Raw genomic sequence first — 18,969 nt, forward strand, 5'->3', positions numbered from 1 at the left:
AGCCAATGGAGTCCACACACCCAAAGCGGCACACTTTAAGCGCCTGCGCGCCAAACTTAAACACCCACACCAACAAACTCGGATACTCAGACACTCCAACACCACAAACACACCGTACACACATGCGTATACGCAATGTCACGTCTGCAGGTAAGAGGCAAGTAAGTAATGCCTTGTAATTGTAATTGTGGTGGCCACATTTCTTCTGATCGGGTGTCTCTTTCTTTCGGTTTCTCTGCCTTTTTGCATTCTTAATAAATCCAAAGCGAAGAATATATAAATTGGGCGCGCTTCGCCTCAACGGTGGCAGTTAGTATTTCCCAGCCAACGGTGCCTCACAGGTGTGCGAAGAGCCTCAGGAGACGCAGTGCGAGTGCAAGCTTTGGTCTTGAAATATCTTTAAAACCCTAACTGGATAACGAATTGGATTAAACACACAATACCCCCCAAAAACCAATGAACTAAATCTGAAAATCTCTCAAAGAAACTCTTAGCGGATTATCGAATGTGTTCCAGACAAGTGCCACGAGCCGTGTGATATAAATAATAAAACCTACAATATAAAGTGAATAAAAACTAAAGAATATCAGAGTGATGACTAAAATGTGGAGAACCGTGTGTGTGGTGCTTTTCTTGACGGCAACCTGCCAGGCAGGACCCCTCAGTTCTGGCCACCAGGTGAGTTACACTTCTGGGATTAGCCAGACAGTCAGACAGCGCGGCCACCAAGCCAACCATTTCCGTCGCCTTAACGGAAATGGGAAACTGTTAATGAATATGTTGAAGGTTTTAATGGGACACTGGGCCTGGACTCAGTCACTGTCAGTCTGGCTCGGCATTTGCATACTTCAGTCCGCCGATGGCTTATTTGGTATGCCAAGCGTTTAGCCTTTTTTAACGGCCAACTTCGAGAACCGAAGGTCTAAACGTATTTTATAGGTAGCTGCAGGTGGCTAAAAGCCGGTAAAGAATTTACCAGATTGGAGTTGGCAAAAAAAATCCAAAAACTGTTCCAAGAATTATTAAGCCATCATTTGAAATTTGCAATAAAAAATCCAATTACTCATTGATAGCCTTTCGAGAAAGAAATGTCTTACTAGTTAGCTTTCATTCCAACTCATTGAAATGCTACGCCTAAAATACAAAATACGAAAAATATGGCTAAAATATTATGTGATAATATTTGAGCGTTCCATTCGAAAGTGACTTCAATTGCACTGCGGCCCTTAAAAGGTCGGTCACAGGTGCGAAGTGCACACACAGGTGGGGGATTGGATTTTTATTTTGGATTTCGAGTCGATTCGTATGGAGTATCTTTGATTTTCACCTGCCGCCGCGCCGCGTAGACGAAACTAGAACGCAAGTGAAATTTTTCGGGTGCCTAGCTGGAGAGTCACGTGCTGCATTTTGTGGGATTATTCATTCCGGACACGTAGCCTCCTTAGCTGAATGGTCATTGGAAGTTGCTAGTACTACAGGGGGTTAAGCTTTTAACCAGATGGATCTGGAGATTCCTGGTCATTCATCAAATAAATATGAGAAAAATCCTTTACCTTATAACTTTCCAGAAAAGAAAACACCCCGCGATACGAGACGAGCCTACTACGCCTGCTGAGGTGGAAATGCCAGAACAGACGGAATCCGAGGTGGAGTCCAGTGCTCCCGCGGAAAGTGCTTCCCTGGGCACCCTCACCCTGCCCAGCAATGCCACATCCATTAGGGCCGACATCACGGACAACTTTTCGTGTGCCAACAAGTCGTATGGCTACTACGCGGATGTGGAGAACGATTGCCAGATCTTCCATGTGTGCCTCCCAGTGACCTATGCCGATGGCAGGGAGAACACCTTCCGCTGGAGCTTCATTTGCCCCGAGGACACCATTTTCAGTCAGGTGAGAGTCCAGAAAAGTAGGTCCTCTCTTAGGATTTCAATAAAACAAGTCCCCCCATAGGAATCCTTCACTTGCATGCGTCGCGAGGACATGACCATCGAGTGCTCCGACAGCTCTCGGTACTACGAACTGAATGGCAACTTCGGTGGCGCTGTGGAGGAGGAAAAGCCCACTCCTGCTGAGAGTGAGCAGCCAGAAAAGGAGGAAACGGAAGAGGCGGAACCGGAAGAGCCCGCCCCTGCTCCTGTGGAGCCTGCCAAGCCTGTGAAACCAGTGAAGACGCAAAAGCCCAAGCCCCAGCGCAGGAAGCCTCAACGAAAAGTTGCAGTGACTGCCGCTCCGGAAGTGGAATCGCAGCCAGAGCCTGTGGCACCTGTTGAAGTGGAGCCCAAGCCAGTAAAGCCTCAACGGTTCACCGTCAGACCCAACAAGGATAACAAGCCCAAGCCTGCTATAGCAGCTCCTCCAATGAGGAATGAGCTTTTCAACGGAATCCGCAAACGTCCTGCCATCTTCAACAAGCCAACCACCACCCCCAAACCCGTAGAGGAAGTTGTGGACTCTGAGCCTGTAGCAGTCACCGAGGCTGTGGTGCAACTTAGTGAGCCCCAACCCACACTCAAGCTCCAGACCATGTTCGCGGAACCAGTGGTGATTCCCGTGGAGGTCCAAGAGCCGGAGGTTCAGGCATCTGAGCCTGCGGTGTCCTTTGTTCAGCCTGAAGTTGTTCCCGAGGAACTAGCTCCCACAAAGATCGAGATCGACACCAAAATTGATGACATAAAGCCCATCGAAGCCATTGAGGAGATCCCTGCCGTCATTGTGGAATCTTTGGATCAACAAACGCCACTGGAAACCGAAAAGGAGCCGATGGGGGAGCAGGCCATCAAATCAGCAAATGAAATTAAGCCAGATGAAGAGATCAAGGCTGAGGAAGAGATTAAGCCCGAGGAAGAGATCAAGTCTGAGGAAGAAATCAAGCCTGAGGAAGGACCAAAGCAGGAGGAAGAAATCAAACCTGAAGAGGAAGTCAAGCAGGAGGAAGAAATCAAGCCAGAGGAAGAAACAAAACCCGAAGAAGACATCAAGCCTGTAGAAGAAGCCAAACCCGAAGAAGAAACTAAACAAGAAGAGGAACTTAAGCCCGAGGAAGAACCAGAAGTTCCAGCCAAAGTTGAAGAAATCTCAGTCCCTGTAGCTCAGGAAACTCCTGCCAATCCTGCCATCGTGGAAACCAGCAACTCCAACGAAGAATCCAACATAGAATCCCTGGAGGCTGCCAAGCCCGCTGATGCGCCCGAAAGTATGCCCGCCACTCCTGGAATGGAGGAGCACAGCCCTCTGGTAGAGCAGGTCCTCGATTTGGATAAGATCCCTGAGGGCGGAGAGACCCAAGAGTCGCTTGGAGGCTTCAAGCCTGTGGATCCTGCCATGGCCGCTGAGGCCGAGCAGCTGATCACCGACTTTCTGAACACCCTGAGGAAGAACGAAGAGAAACCAGAGACTGACATGGCTGAAAAGGTGCAACCAGTCGACGCTAACGCCGAAGATGTGTCCATCGAGGAGGCCAAGTTGCCAGAGCCCGAGATTGTGGACAAGAATGCCTCGATCGAAGAGCAGATTCTTGAGGAATCAGAGACTCAGAAGTCGGACAAACCGGTGATGATGAAGGATTCTCCCATCATTAATATTATGCAGTTGAATCACCTTCCCATGGACTACCAAATACCAGTCCAAGTGATTCCAGTTGAGGCACAGCCTGCTCCTGAGCAACCAGAGGTGTCTGGACAGTCGGAAGAAGCTGAAAAAATCGCTGCCGAGGAAGCTACTCCAGAGGATGTCAAGGAAACAGCTGCTGAGGAAATCAAAGAGGAGGTCGTCGAAAGCTCTCCCGAAGTGGCGGAGGAGTCTGCCGCAGAGGATGTCAAAGAACCTATTCCTGAAGAAAGCAATAATGAGGATGACCAATCCCATGTCGATGCCCAGGATAATCTAGTCACCGCCGCCTACATGCCCTCCATCAGCATCGATGATATTGTGGAGCTGGTCAAAGAGCGTCTGGATCAGACGCCCAAGAAGGAACAGATGGCTCCCATGGAGCTGATTCTTACACCGGGCGCTGCGGCTCCCTTGACCCTGGTGCAGGCCAATACCGCTCAGGAAAACCAGGCGACAAGCGAAGCGGAAACCCTGCCCGAGGAGGAGAAACCCATTCTGCCCATTTACAGTCGCATCACAGCAGCCGAACCAGCCATGTCCAAGGTTCAAACACTGCCGGTGACTGCGGCCAAGGTGGAAACGGATGAGACTGAGTCCCAACCGGAGGTTAGAGAACCCAAAGCCAAGGCCAAGATGGATGCCCGGAAGCGGCGTTTCCTGTTCCGTGCCGATGCCAGTTAGATAGAGACCGACAATGAGAGAGAAAGATAGATAGATGGACAGATAGCCATCCTGGGGAGGATCACCCTCCACCCACTTAGCCCAAAACCGGAACCGGAATCCCCGTTCACCTCCTAGTTCCCAAATAAACAAACGCTATCCCACTCATTTGCAATTTAGGCAAGTTTTTAAATTAATTTTTTGATTTCCTAGTTTTATGGCCATTTCTGAAAAAAAAACGAAAAAACGCGAGCACGAGAGTTGAAATTTAAGTTTAGAATTGTTGTTCCCAGGAGTTGAAGAAAGAAAAAACACAAAACTTTCCAAAAAAATATTAAAATAAAATTTTTTAAATAAAAAAGGATGTGTTTTGATTGTATTCAAGTTTAAGGCTGTTTTTTGAGAAGCTCATCAGCTCCATCGTGCAGAGGTTTGAGTGTCTATTTTTTAACCTTTCGCATTCAACCTTTGGACGGTAGAGATGGTCAGTAAAAAAGCAACGTAAAAAAGAAAACTGGAAGATCCTATCTATCCAGAATTTGCCTATTAGGACACTTATATTGAACATATCTACTCTACTATAGAGGTTCCTGGTATCCAAATGTCTTGGGATCCTACTTAATACTCTTTATTTTATAATATTTATTATAGAATATCGTTTACAAATCGCTTTAACACTTAGGCTTTGGGTAATTAGCTGTATGAGGCTACTACCAGGTGAGAGAACTACAATTTACAAATACAGTGAACACTGGACAATAAGTAACTATGACATCACATTGACAATTCGGACGGCCGGAACCTTGGACGGCCATCCGGTCTAAGCCTCGGTTTCCTGCTCCAGTTCCCCGGCCTGAATCTCCTCCGGCGTTCGCAGATCGATGGCGAATTTCTGGCGCGTGGGCGTGATTGTGTCGCTGGGCGTGGCACCCTCGGCCTCTGCGTCGGCCGCCTCCTTTACCCGCCGCGAGTAGTCCTGGAAGGCGGCGGCCAGTGCAAAGGTCAGCTTGCGGGCCATGGCCCGGCTATCGCAGACGAACGCATGCACCTCGAAGGGATGCGGACTGGACTCATCCTTGACCACGATCATGGCAAAGACTCGGGTATAGACCAGGTCCTGTACTCCGTAGGAGATCGTGTCGATCGGATAGCTCCAGTGGTTGATGCTCGCCTTGGGCGATATAATCTCCAGCTGGACACCGTCGGTGGAGACCTTAAGATCGCAGTTGGGCAGCACCTTGTTGGGCGGTAGGTTCTTGGCCACGCCAACCATGATGTCCACGGGCCGGCGGGTGTATTTGATGCCCCAGAGGCCACGTGCCACCTCTGAGCCAATATATTTTACCTAAAAAGAAAGAAATTTAAAAAAACTGACAAATTTTTTGGATGTTTTTGTTGTATGAGTAAACATTGTGAAAAAAACTAGCTTTGTTTGGGGGAGTGTGTGAGATAATTCATTGGTGGCATTGACTTCCGCTGCGCATGCGTTGCCGTTAGAGTCGTCGGTTCATTTGCATCCGAAAGCTATGGGGTCCGGAATGCCACCGGATATTGTCCACAGCCAAGCCAAAATGTTGGCTGAGTCGAGCTTATGTGGTGAGCTGTCCATACCACTGCTTAACTCTGTGCCCCATGCTTCAGGCCCTGCCCCTCATCCCCATGCCTCACCTTTTTGTCAAGTTCACCAGGGCGTGACGGGTGCGTGTCTGGCTTTTATTTTTATTTTTGGCCATGTCTCGTATGCGGGTGGTATGTATGTTTTGGTATTTTTAAGTTGTACTTTGTTGGTACACGCAGAAAAATAGTTTTTTCTTTTGGAAAATTAATAATTATTATTTAAAAAAATTATGCAAATCTAAAACCATATGTTTTTAATGATACATAACTATGGCTACAGTTTTTTAGGAAGTATTTATCAAACCTTTCCCTAAAAATATAATATTTTTATTTTGTAAAAAAGTTTCCCCAGTGTAAGCCCTGTTAGCAAGGTGTGTGCACATTGGCCACCAAACTACCCATTTCACAGCATTTAAATTTGAATATCAACATTTCGCAATGCTATAACTTCAGCTCTCACCTTGAACGTTATGGGCAAATCCTCCACATTGACCTGACTGTCCAGGTCGGTGGTGCTGCTGCTATTGGAGGCCATGGCCGAGTCTGGGATTCTCTCTTGGCCGTATGTCGTGGGACAGTTCTGTGTGTGTCTCAGGGCGGATGAAGATGCAAGCAACCAGCTACCGTTAATTTCATTCACCGCAAGTCGAGAACTAAAAAAAAACATAAAACTTGTGTAATGTTGTCATTAAATGCAAGGCGTTGTATGTACGAGGTATCTACACAGATATGTAGTTCACAGGCACAGTTGCATTACCATATCTTCACAGTAATCGGTTAGCTTTACATGCACAAAGTAAACTTTTTTTTAAACTTTTATCTATATATGGGAATGTGTGTCGATAGAGTATATATATTTCAGATATACATATAGGTATATATTTTAGATATATTGTTCCACTATTTGTTCTTTTTTAGGCTTTTGTTGTTGCTGCGGCCGGCAACCGATCGCGACTGGGATCGTAAGCGGCGGCAAAAGGTGTCGCAAGCCGTGCCCCAGGTAGCTCCAATCGCCCTCGCTCACTCGCTCTCTTGGCCCACCTATTTGGCTCTCTCTGTTGCTCTATCACAGGTAAAAAGAGCACAAACACAAACAAAACAAATGCGACAAACAAAAGCGTCATTCAGCTTTCTGCTTTTTTCTCTCACGTTGTGTCGTCGCTGTCTAAGCACAAACATTAGATATTAGAAGCAACTGTTATTTAAACAAAAAAAAAGTATACACAAAAAAATAAAAAACATTCTAAAAAAGATAAAAAATAATAAGAAAAATATTACATACTAGTTTTTAAATTAGTGACTATTTTTTCATAAATCTTAGTAATTTCTAACTAGATTCTGTTCACTTAAACATCAGTAAATAACCTCATAATATGTCTAAAAAAAATCCATGATATTCTCAATTGACTAATTTAAACTAAGCATACTGATAAGTTATATGCACATTTTAAAAATTTTAAAAACTGAGTCATATATCTACTCATTTGTTGCTCAGTGTACATATCTTTGAAAATTTTTACCCTAAATGGTCAGAAATTTTAAACCTAATCTAAAAGCAATTACAAGCTAGAACCTGGAAGTGGCTACTGATAAGTGTTTGTGTCAAAATAGGCCAACACATTTAGGCCAGAAAGTGAGCAGCAGAGTATACAAAATTCAATGTGTTGAATAACTTTTTTATGACTACAAACAGCAGCTATTTATAAGAAATGCATTATTAATATTTCCTCACGCACCAAGCTGACCAGCAACAACAAACTGGGGGAAGCACTATACCGGATATATCGGACATACAAGACTTATGAGTATATATGTTGCAATGTTGCAACAATTGCATGTCTGCCAGTTAACGACCATCGGAGAGAAAAACCAAATTAAAACCAAAAACTGAAACGAAATGAAATGATTTCATTGCAATGGATTTTTATACGGCTATGCCGTCACAGAAACCTGGTGCAAGCCACTCTGAATGGCCATTTGAATGGCCAATGACCCAGGTGGCTAACAAGTGACAATGGGGTTAGTACTAAATAAGTATACATATGAACGAAACAAAAAAAACACTAATTGCTGGTCAGGTTGGAAGCGTTCTCTTTAGGCCTTTGCCAGTCGCCCTCTTTTAGCCCTGATCCAATAGCACGTTCATGGTCAGGCCAAGGGATTTTATATATTATTTAGTAACACTTATTTTTTAAGTAGACTAATTAAAATGTTTGCTACGCTAACAAAAATCGTATTAATAAATATTTTAAAGTTCCGCTCACTTTTTCGCTCTCTCTTAAGATTACAAAACTTGCACTTGTTTCCGTCGATCCCGATTAACTATAATTTTGTACTATTTACTTTCAGTTCCAATAGGCCAATAGATTACCCATATACCTGTATCGGAATACCACGTATTACAGTGCCTCGAACCGAAGCCGTAACACTATCATAAACAGAAGCACTCGTGGAGTCCAATTTAGATAATTTTCCGCTGGACATTTTAGTTTAAATGCCACCAAAGCCGGAAGCTGCTCATATAAGCATATCTCCTCTGTCCATAGATACGCAGATACATAGATATATGTACATATATAGCTTGTGTGTATATATTATTATTTTTTTTATCATAATTACGATTATTGTCATTTGTCGCACACCTAGTTTTGTCCACTATTTTATGATCACTTCGGCTTGGTTACTTTCAAATGAGTAAGTCATTTGGACTCAGTTAGACTTCTTTTATTTACAATTTCTGTATTGCGACCATCCAAGTGCCACATTAGCCTGTTATCACTGAAACCGTCACATTCTCATATAGTACTACTCTAATCTTATCACTCCACTACCTTTCACAAACTCACGCATATACACACACTGTGCTAAAAAAGAATTTGGGTAAATAATGAAATACAATTCTTTTATTTTAATCCACAATTGACATAAAGTCTTCATTCTAATTTTAGCACTTATTAGATATAATGCTCATATATATTTTTTCAATGATTTACGATTAATTTCTAAGGAAGTATCAAAAGAATTACCGATCTTATCGCAGCGTTAGCGGTTTTCACACCTGTTTCCTAAGCGAGCGATCGCGAGACTAAAAACTAAAGCCACCACAAAGTAGAGGGTAACCTCAACAATACGAATATTTTAGTACTCTTCCAATTACGACTATGAAAAGATGCCTTTATTTTTGATAAGATGTGGCATAATTTAAAATATTCAAAATATATTTATTTAATATTATTAGTTTTTTAAGTCAAAAGATTGTTTATAAAATTGTCTTAACAATGGAATGTAAATGGCTAACAAAATGCCAAAAAATATAGCATACTTTTTTGCGGGCCATTGCCTTTAATAACTAACACGAGATGGCGCCACATACCAATTCAATATGGCTGGTCACTCCATTTTTGTTTAGAGGAAACCAAAAGCGATAACCTGATAACCAAACCAGCCATTATTAAGGCTCATTTTAAATGTTGGCCAAAAGGCAATGTATTTTGTAGCTAATTTTAGTTAATTTAAAACTTTAATTTGTTTTAACTTGTTCCTAATTTTTTTTTATTTCTTAATGTAAGGAGTCCTTCAGGACAACAATTATAAATCATTTATAATTAGCTAATCGAAATAAATACATACAAGGTTTTAAAAGGATATAATTTTCGTTTTGTGTATGAAGATATATTTTGATGTCCTACCATTCCAATATCTGCCGATAAAGGCCACTTCTCGAGACCATATCTCTCCTAATTTGTGTCAGATCTACGAATGTTATACTTTCCAGATCTTTGCACATTCAGTACTTTCATTTGTCAATAAAATAAGACAACAAAATTTTTGACCTATTTTTTTTTTTTAATTTTTAAAGGGGTAACATTATAAAAATTTAAAAAAAAATGTGTCAAAATTATTTATTTTGATTTTCCTGATCTCTTTAGAGAATCGTTGAGTTTTAAAGTTCTATATCATAAGTGGTATTCCGATTTTTATTTACATATATGCGAAATGGCTAAGATAATCAAAAAACAAGAAAGGAAAGCTAACTTCGGGCGGAGCCGAAGTTTATATACCCTTGCAGTTAAAACCGGATATATATCGCAAACATCGGATATAGTTGGCCGATCCTTATGGGAATAGGAATATATACTCCAATTTATTACAATACAAAATCTAAAAAAAGTCCCAAGCTTCTATCTTCAAAAATACGAAAGTTGATATTTCTACCAAATACCATTTCCGATCGTTCAGTTATATGGCAGCTATAGGATATAGTCGGCCGATCCTAATGAAATTTGGTAGGTTGGATCAACTGACCAAAAATAGAGTCTGTACTAAATTCCAGCTTTCTAACTTCAAAAACACGAAAGTTGGGTCATTTCCGATCGTTCAGTTATATGACAGCTACAGGATATAGTCGGCCGATCCTTATGAAATTTGGCATGTCGTATTATTTTGCCAAAAATAGCTCTCACCTAAAATTTGAACTCTCTTACTCTAAAAATACCAAAGTTATACCATATCCGATCAATCAGTTATATGGCAGCTATAGGATATAGTCGGCCGATCCGGGCCGTTCTGACTTATATACTGCGTGCAAAGGAAAGAAGGGTGTGTGCAAAGTTTCAAGACGATAGCTTTAAAACTGAGAGACTAGTTTGCGTAGAAACAGACAGACGGACAGACAGACAGACGGACAGACGGACAGACGGACATGCTCATATCAACTCAGGAGGTGATCCTGATCAAGAATATATATACTTTATAGGGTCGGAGATGTCTCCTTCACTGCGTTGCACACTTTTGGACAAAATTATAATACCCTCTGCAAGGGTATAAAAAGTGTCTAAAAGTTTCAATTTGGCCAAAGGTTATATCCTCATGATCTTTCTTTTAAAATTACAACTTTTAAGATGCAGTTAGGCACAAATTAAGAAGTAACTGGAAAAAAGAAACCAATAAAAGTATAAGCTATATCTATTTTACCAGTTCTAACGGCATTAAATTTATAAATATTAAATAATTTATAAGAAAGTATATAAAAAGGTGTGCTAAATATATGATAATAAATTCAAAATCACAGTCGTCGACGACCCGTTCTTGTTCGCACAATTTAATTAAACTTTTGCGGCTGCTCGGCTGTTCAGATCGTAAAACAGAATACGCCAACATTTTTATAGCTTAAAGCTTAAATACCAAATCAAATATATTATAATTAGCAATAAAGTACAACAAAAGCAGCTGGTGCAGCAACAACTACACCATAGCAGCGCATGTGGCGCAAATAAAATTCAGATACGAACGGCAACACCTTCTCAATAAAGCATCGTTATCCTCATTATCATTATCAACAGCTTTGACCGCAAACCGGATTTGGTTTCAGATACATTTTTGGATATCGGATTCAGATTCGGATTCGGATCACTGCTTCAGACCTAACCTATGCGCATAAAAATTCATTAAGTATATTAAAACAAGCGCAAATTAGAAATGCAATATCGACGAAGCTACGGACGGTTTCTTCATTTGCATTTTTATCTCATAATCTACGATTTTTGACGCTTTTTGCCACTGTTTTTCGAGAGAAGAAGCCAGGTCCGAATCAGCCACAAAAAAATAAAGCTAAATATTAAAAAACACTTCTGAAGCTCAGACGCCGACAAGTTATTATGTGTGTAGGGTGTGTGTTTGTGTTGTGGTCACCTTTTGTTTTTGGTGAAAACGTGCAAATCCCATAATTTAATTGTTTCAGCATTTCGTATGCTAATTTATGCAACTTAAAAAACCTAAAAGTCTCTAATACAAAACTAAGCTCAAATTAGTCAAAGCAGCTCCTCGGACGCGGTTTCGTGTGGCCAGTGAATTATTTCGCGCTGCCTCGGATTATACTCGGCCTATTATGCATAATCTATGCAAAAGTTTTCTATGAATGGGCGTCGTGATTCGATCGCCCTTTTGAACTTTCCGCCTTCTGGGGAGAGTGGGTCGTCCAACTCGATTACAGATGATTCTTCTTCGGCTTCCTCTTTGGCCTACTGGATGCACTTAAAAACTTAATTAAAAATATTAAACACGAAATGTTTGGCGCCACCGTTTTGGTGGCTAACCTCTCAAAGTGGACCGCACACACACACATCCGATGCCACACTGCCACTAAACCGTTGAGTTATCAGCTCAATTATGCAACCTGAAAGGCAGCCGCCGGCCCACGGACAGATTTGTCGCATTTGACACGATAATGCACACACAAGGAGTGACCACTGACCACCACCAGTGACCACCACCGGCCGTCGAGCACCGACCGACCACACCAAAGCCTCGGATCAGTTTCTGAGCCAGCTTCCACTTCGTTTGGACCTGGCCAATGGCCATAAAAGGTGCGATAAAACGAAAATTTCACAAGACGGCAGCAGTTGGATGCACAGAGAAAAATAGGAAGCTTACAGAATATTTCTTATAGTTTCTAGAGAAGAATTTAGTTTTTAAACCGCAGATTTTCTATATTTTTGAAAAATGTAAATCAATCAACAGGTAGTTTTTTAAACAGAATTGGGCCTAATCCTTAAAGAAGGCTCTTAAATCTCTCTACAATGTATAATTTTTTTCAGTGCATGGACTTGTGCGTCATCTGCTCTTAACGAGACGGATGGCAGTCGGTGGTTAGCTGGATCGGCAAAGACCAAACGGCTTGAAAGCCGTCAAATCGCTGCTCATAATGGACGCCTTATCGTTCGAGAATTGTTTTAACTACTACCGGAGTTGGAAGTGTTTCAGATACGAGTATACTTGGTCAAGAACTGAGCCACCATAATGGAGAGCATTAATTTGTTTTAGGCCCGCCAAAGCGGTCGCCAAGCAACTTTAAGCCAAACCTGTAAAAACGGAAACGCTGAAGGTTGCCCCTCGCAGAAATCAAATAGTTTTGCATTTAGTTTTGATTCAATATTTCTTCTTTTTATTTTATTTTGCCCCAAAAGACACTTAAAACGAATTAACAAATTATATGGTGAGCTTAAAAGTAGGATACAATAGCTTACAAAAGTATATGCACACGTTTCTCACAAATCACAAAAGAAGACTTCAACAGGATTCTAGCCCCACGATCAGATCTAGTAGGCCAAAATGGCCGAGATGCTGAAACTGTTTCGTTTGGTGGAGGTGGAAGGTCTTGGTGAGGTGACTGGTGTGCTGGAGACGACTGAGGGCGTTGGGGATTCCAAGGACTCCATGGGAGGTGGCACATAGGCAGCTGGTGGCATCGGTAGGGCTTGAGGAGGCACTGCTCCGAAGTAGGGTGGCATTACGGGGCCATAGCTCAAAGGAAGGCGATGGCCGTAAGGCGACAGAGCAGAAGGACTCAAGGCAGCCGGAGGAGAACTGTAATAGGCAGGGGAACTGCTGCCCGTAGAGTCCTGCTCAAAGTCCTGGCGCTGACGTTTGGCCTGCGGAGAGTCGCAGCTGCTCACACTGGAGCCATCGTCCTCGGACTCCAGACTGGAGTTTCCGCTTTGGTTGAGCTTCCTCTTGCACCTCGACTGGCCGGACTCGCGGAATCCCTTGGCAAAGGGATTGTTGTCGATCTTCAGCTTGGTAATGCGATCGTTCTGCAAAAATCAGAAAAAAGTAAAATTAGAAATTGAAAACATGGACTGGCGCCGGAGAGTAGTAGGGATATCTCAAGTGGTCTGGCTAGGCGACAAATGCCTCTATTTAGTACTGGACCCCCACAGAGTCTTTGTCCTGATAAACAGACAAGTCCTCAATGGGAGGACCGTTTAGCGTTTGGAACTCAACCCACCTGATAGGCCGTGACAGCTACGAACTCCGTCTCCGGGAAAACGAACGCCTGCTGCGGCGCCCAGGGAAGCTGGGTGAGCTCATTGCTCCGGATGATGTGCAGGCGTGGCTGGTACTTATGCATGCTGGCCAGGACAATCTAAAAATAATAGAGAAAATATTCAATAAGTAATCTGTTTAGAAAATGAAGAGTTGTGTAACTTACATGTCCATTGCTATCCAGGGTATTGTTGGTGAGCTTGACTTTGTTGAACAGGAGAGCCTGTGATTGCCAATGAGCACCTGTGGCCGGGCTATCCGGATGGAGGTACATGCGCTGGGGACTTTGGGGTTCGGCACCTCCGGCCGGAACCCACTGGGAGCCGGAGAACTTGTAGCGGCAATCGCCGATGGGCACCATCTCGAGGAGCACGCAGTAGCTGGCCTCCTCCTCCAGACCACTCAGCGAAACCCTCATCGAGGGGAACATACGCCTGCAAGACAAAGGAAGAGAATAGGACTTGATTAAGTGGCCTGCCAACGAAATGCATATAAATCAGAAATCCCCAAACCGATCGCAAAAAGAGGCGTGTCACCCGGGCATCTATTCTATTTTACTTTCTTGCCTTTTTGTTTTTTATTTTGCCCTCTTGATTTGTGGCTCTGGCTAACAAGTGTGTAATTATATAGACTGGCAGCAGGGCAGCGGGGAGTCGCCACAAAAAATCGGGAGGAGAAAAATGATCGTAGCCCGGCGGATCGCATCGATTTAAAACGTAACGCAAACAGATCCAAACCAGCCCAAAACAATATGCCACCAACTAATGATTAATTGTGCGGCAAATCGGTGGTTCGTTGGTTTCTTGGGCTGGAGGAGGTGGGCAGTGGGAAAGGTCAGAGGCAAAGGAGGGGAATCTGGCGCCAAGCAATTAGACAAGATCTGGGAGTTGGCTTAACGGCTTCCAAGCGTCGAATGCATGTCTAATGAGCCGAGAAAGTGATTGTGTTAGCGGATCGCACACAGCGAAAAAAAGGTGTAAGTTCCCAAAAGGTGATAATTTGTATTTTATCAAAATATGATTGTGTAAAAAGAGACTTTGTATAAAAAATAAATGCTTTACACTTGTGCTAAGTTATTCTTAGCACAATGTGTGAATTGTGGAAATTTTCTTAAAAGTTTTGCCGCAAATCAGATCTGAATACTATGCTTTATTTCTCCCTCTGCACTTTAATTTCGAGTTCAACTCATAATTATGTAAATTTGTCGCGGCTCCCGCTCGGTAGTCACTGAAAGATAGTTCCCCCTCCTATCGATCTACGGTATATTTCTGAGGTTTCTCTCGGATCGGATCGGATCGGATCGGACGGCGAGGGGTCACAGCATCCCGGCAAAGTGTGAAAAGCGCAGGTAGATTCGACCAGACTCGATTGTCAACGCCGAAACCCGAAAAGAAAAAAAATGTTTATGAGCCGACCGGCGCCAGGGCGGCGTCTTATTCTTCGTTCTCGGCATTCTCCGCAAAGACATTCCCATCATACCCATATTCCCGATCTCAATACCCATACCCAGCCCATTCTTCCAGCCATCCACACGCACACAGCACACACACTGCACTTGTTGTCACTCTGGGCCGGGTAGAGACCGGCAGAGAGCTCCTGCTGCGTTTTGAATTATGGCCAGGCGCCACATTAGGCCCAGACCGGACCAAATGAAACTAAAGACACTGTCTTGGCCCAGGGACAGGAGCAAATATTTACATAGGTCACACTCTCTATACTCTAAAACACTTGACTCTGCGATCGTGGAAAACTATTTGGCTATTTGCATAGGATAATGCGTTCGCGGGAAATCATCTTACCTGCCGCTCTTTGTGATGATCATTTCGGTGCCGATTTTATGAAACTGCTGCCACAGATCGTTGTTCTCCAGCTTGGCCTCCACACCCGGCAGGGCGGGGCGGCTGGGCAGCATGATTTGCGGCTGATGGGGCAGGCCGAAAGGCAGCATTGCCGGAAAGGGATCTGGAAGAAGCGGTTTGGTTAGTTCGTTAGTTTCACATCGATGTTTGGTAGTTAGCCTAGGGAACTCTGAATCGGCACTAAAAAAAGAATCTTGAGATCTAATGGGTTTCGGTTAGTCAAGAAGCTAAGACTTTTAGATTGGATTATGTCCAGATTCATTTTATTTTGAGATTAAAGTTGGTAGAACTTCTATAAAGTTTCCCTTTCTATAAGCTACATATATTCTCTTCCCGACGGCATTTTCTTTACAAACTCACCTGGTATACGCTGCATGATCTGCTGGCGGTAGATCTCATGAGCCAACTGCTGCTGCATTCGCATATCCATTAGCTCTTGCATGGAAAGCATTTTCTTAGATTTTTTTTCTCTTATTATTTTCACTATAACATAATAAGTTGGAATTTCTTCCCAAGACTCGGAGAATTCTTTATATTTTTCACTCTTCACACTTGACTTGTGTTTCGGAACTGAAGAAGCGCTCTGAAGTTCTGGCACGCTCGACGTTTCGCAACGAACTGATCTTCGAGTAGCTGGCTCAAGTGCCAAGTCTCTGCTGCCCGCAGCCAGTTTTTTTTTGGAAGCAGCTACCTGCCGAACTGGTTTTCCGGAGCGATCCTCGCTGATTGGCTGGCTGGGAGACACCTACGCTGCAGCTATAGCTGTCCCGTTCAAGAGGAAGTTGGGTGATATTTTCCGGGCGCCATTTTGTGAGCAAGGGGGAGACACAAGAAGAGTGAGACAGGGCTATAGCGAGGGAGAGTGAAGATCGGAAAACGTATGTAGGAGAAGCTGGCTGAGTGGCGAAGTTAACGCTTAGGCCTGTTGATTTTCATCAGCCGCAGTGTTTTTCTGCGCCACTGCACTGGGCCTCCTCTCGCTCCTGCTAATGGCCTTTCCCCCGGAGCCGGCCTCCCTTCCCGACTCCCTCTCTCGCTCACTCACTCGATCACTGTCAGTCAGCCAAGAGGGACTGGCTATATCCGAGGTTGTGCCTGTAATTCAGAAGTGAGATTTTCCACAGCGTGCCTGTCTGCTGTCTTCAGCTGCCGTCTTTTCTTTTCTTTTTTTTTGTTTTTTTTTTTTTGGCGCTGTCGGAAAATGTCCATTGCTATTTTCAATGCAGCCGTCTTCCGCTTAGGGCCATCCGTCCTCCTCCATCTCCTACCTCGCCTTCTGGCCTTCTCCTCCTCCATGTAATTAGCCAGGGGTCCCTCTATCTTGGCTTCCCCTTGGCATTGTCTGGCATTTCTTGGGTATTTATGTACTTTTATTCGGACAGGTGAAACATAAATTTTGTTTTCTTTGTTAATTGCCTGTTTTGGAAATTCTTCGATATGCAGCACCATGCGCCATTGATTTGCCAGTCCTTCTTCGATGGGCTAAACCAACAAAAAATTTAAAACCAAAACCAAAATTGATACATTTTTGGATATGGGTCTGGGGACTGGGAACAATTAGCCTTTTGATTAGTGCTTGTCAGCATTGGAAATTGTGGCCTAAAGTGGTTCCAAGGGCGGGAGATTGGAATGCAATTTCTCGAGACACATGGGGATTATCTATTATTATAAGTTAATGAGTTATAGAGTATTACGGTATTACGAGGTAATAAAAGTGCTTAACACTTAAATTCATAAAGGGAAAGGAAAAGGAAAGGAGTAATATTATCTACAAGGAAAAGGTTTTTTAAATATTATTAAAAGACACGTTTATTTTCACATACTTTATAAAGAAGCTTGTTCTTAACTATGCGGCAACTGATTCTACTAAAAGATCGACTAAAAATAAAAACATATATGTAGGTATATGAGAAAGGTAGGTAAACATAGCTCATCCATATATCCAAATCATTCAGTAAATATAGTTTAAAATATCATAGTTCCTTAATAAATGCAATCAAAAAATTCTACTATTATTTAAAGAAAAGGATAATTAAATCATATTAATACTATCTGTCTTAAAGCTAACTTATTTTTAATAAAGAAAAACCATTCCATAGTATTTAGGATCCATTTATAAATGAAATACCCCTCATAAAACAAAAACCAAAATAAAACGTATTCCCTAAACTTTTTAATTTAAAAAGATTTTAATTATTTTTCGTGACATTGATCTTGAACCTGATGTCAGTTTTTAGGATGCATTCCATCCCAACCTTAGCCCTACGTCGCCAGCAAATAATTTCAGGCTCGACTTCACCTTTAATCGACTAGAAAGTGAGTCTGCGACTAAGTTTTCGTCTCGTCCACGAAACTCCCATTAAATTTGCATTTTCGCTGTGGCAGTCGCTGTGGCACGCTCATCCAAATGAGTTCCCACAACCCAACCCAACCGAAAGTCAGTGTCCGGATCCGGACGAGACGGCATATCTCCGGCCCATGTTTGTCCATGAGGTTGATGATGATAATTTCTGGCTGCCCCAGGCGCCAGAGCATCGTAAAATATTTTTGTACAAATATCAGACGAATTATGGGTCTCAGTTTAGAACAAAAGATTTGATTCGGAATTGTAACGCTTCACGCCTGCTCAAGAGAGACCGACAAAGGACCAACGCAATAAAAATACAAGTTCAGTAGTCACAGCTGGGGATGTGACTAGATTTCTGCCGAGATATCGAGATGTCCTTTTGGATGTCGAGATGTCCTCAGGTGCAATTGCGTCACCGTGAACTAGAGCAACCCAGACGTCGGCACAGCCCACAAAGTGACCACGTTCCTAAGTTTTTCTTTTCATTTTATGGATTTTTCTCATGGCAGGTCGTTTTGCGGTGTGTCTTGGCCCGTCCGGGTGTGAAGTGTCCGGAGGCGGCATCCTCAGTTGCTTGAGATGTACCAAACAAGTACCTGAGTCCCTGTCTGTCGCCAATTGAAGTAATAATTTTCTATTGTCCTTTGTCGCGCCTTGCCATAAGGGGACGCGACAAGTGGCTGCTTCGCCTCAAGTATCCCTGTGGCGCCAGACGACTCGACAAGGACATCGTTTGAGAGGCTGCTATCTACCGCCCTGGATCTGCAGATGCAGATGAACAGTAGCCGGACATGTGTTCAGATTAGGCACCGGTGCCGGTGCCGGAGGTGGAGGTGGATGCCCAGACGGAAGCTCCCAAACAACCCACACAGATGCCATAATTAACATACAACCCATAGCCTAACCAAAGTCATATCCATATTAAAAGACCATCAGCTTATTAATGCCCATAATCAAGGGGTCTTAGGCTAAGGCTTTTTTCCCTCACTCCCTGACAGTTCAATAAATCATGGTCAACCCCAATTAACCCATTCGGACATGTCACCTGCCT

General features: G+C 43.2%; 3 protein-coding genes across 4 annotated transcripts; 1 reads left to right on the plus strand and 2 right to left on the minus strand.

The window, feature by feature from the left end:
* Positions 1-491: 491 nt before the first annotated feature.
* Positions 492-4,571, plus strand: LOC108134263 (fibrous sheath CABYR-binding protein). Its single transcript, XM_043211945.1, has 5 exons — positions 492-678; positions 1,569-1,892; positions 1,953-2,774; positions 2,862-2,984; positions 3,042-4,571. The coding sequence occupies exons 1-5, from the start codon at positions 595-597 to the stop codon at positions 4,290-4,292; spliced, it is 2,604 nt and encodes an 867-aa protein (XP_043067880.1). The 5' UTR covers positions 492-594; the 3' UTR covers positions 4,293-4,571.
* Positions 4,572-4,914: 343 nt separating this feature from the next.
* Positions 4,915-8,968, minus strand: LOC108134173 (low density lipoprotein receptor adapter protein 1-B). Of its 2 annotated transcripts, none has more exons than XM_017254382.3 (3): positions 8,915-8,968; positions 6,349-6,541; positions 4,915-5,616 (listed from the first exon to the last, which is right to left on the minus strand). In XM_017254382.3, the coding sequence occupies exons 2-3, from the start codon at positions 6,421-6,423 to the stop codon at positions 5,092-5,094; spliced, it is 600 nt and encodes a 199-aa protein (XP_017109871.1). In that variant the 5' UTR covers positions 6,424-6,541; positions 8,915-8,968; the 3' UTR covers positions 4,915-5,091. The 2 variants fall into 2 exon arrangements, with proteins under 2 accessions (XP_017109871.1, XP_017109872.1); XM_017254383.3 differs by lacking the exon at positions 8,915-8,968 and adding an exon at positions 6,646-6,772.
* Positions 8,969-12,851: 3,883 nt separating this feature from the next.
* Positions 12,852-16,213, minus strand: Doc1 (Dorsocross1). Its single transcript, XM_017254380.3, has 5 exons — positions 15,932-16,213; positions 15,512-15,674; positions 13,879-14,146; positions 13,675-13,812; positions 12,852-13,480 (listed from the first exon to the last, which is right to left on the minus strand). Exons 1-5 carry the CDS (start codon positions 16,020-16,022, stop codon positions 12,986-12,988), a joined length of 1,155 nt encoding a protein of 384 aa, XP_017109869.2. The 5' UTR covers positions 16,023-16,213; the 3' UTR covers positions 12,852-12,985.
* Between the last annotated feature and the right edge of the window lie 2,756 nt (positions 16,214-18,969).

The sequence above is a fragment of the Drosophila bipectinata genome, chromosome 3L (assembly GCF_030179905.1).
Source record: "Drosophila bipectinata strain 14024-0381.07 chromosome 3L, DbipHiC1v2, whole genome shotgun sequence".
Taxonomy (NCBI): Eukaryota; Metazoa; Arthropoda; class Insecta; order Diptera; family Drosophilidae; genus Drosophila; species Drosophila bipectinata.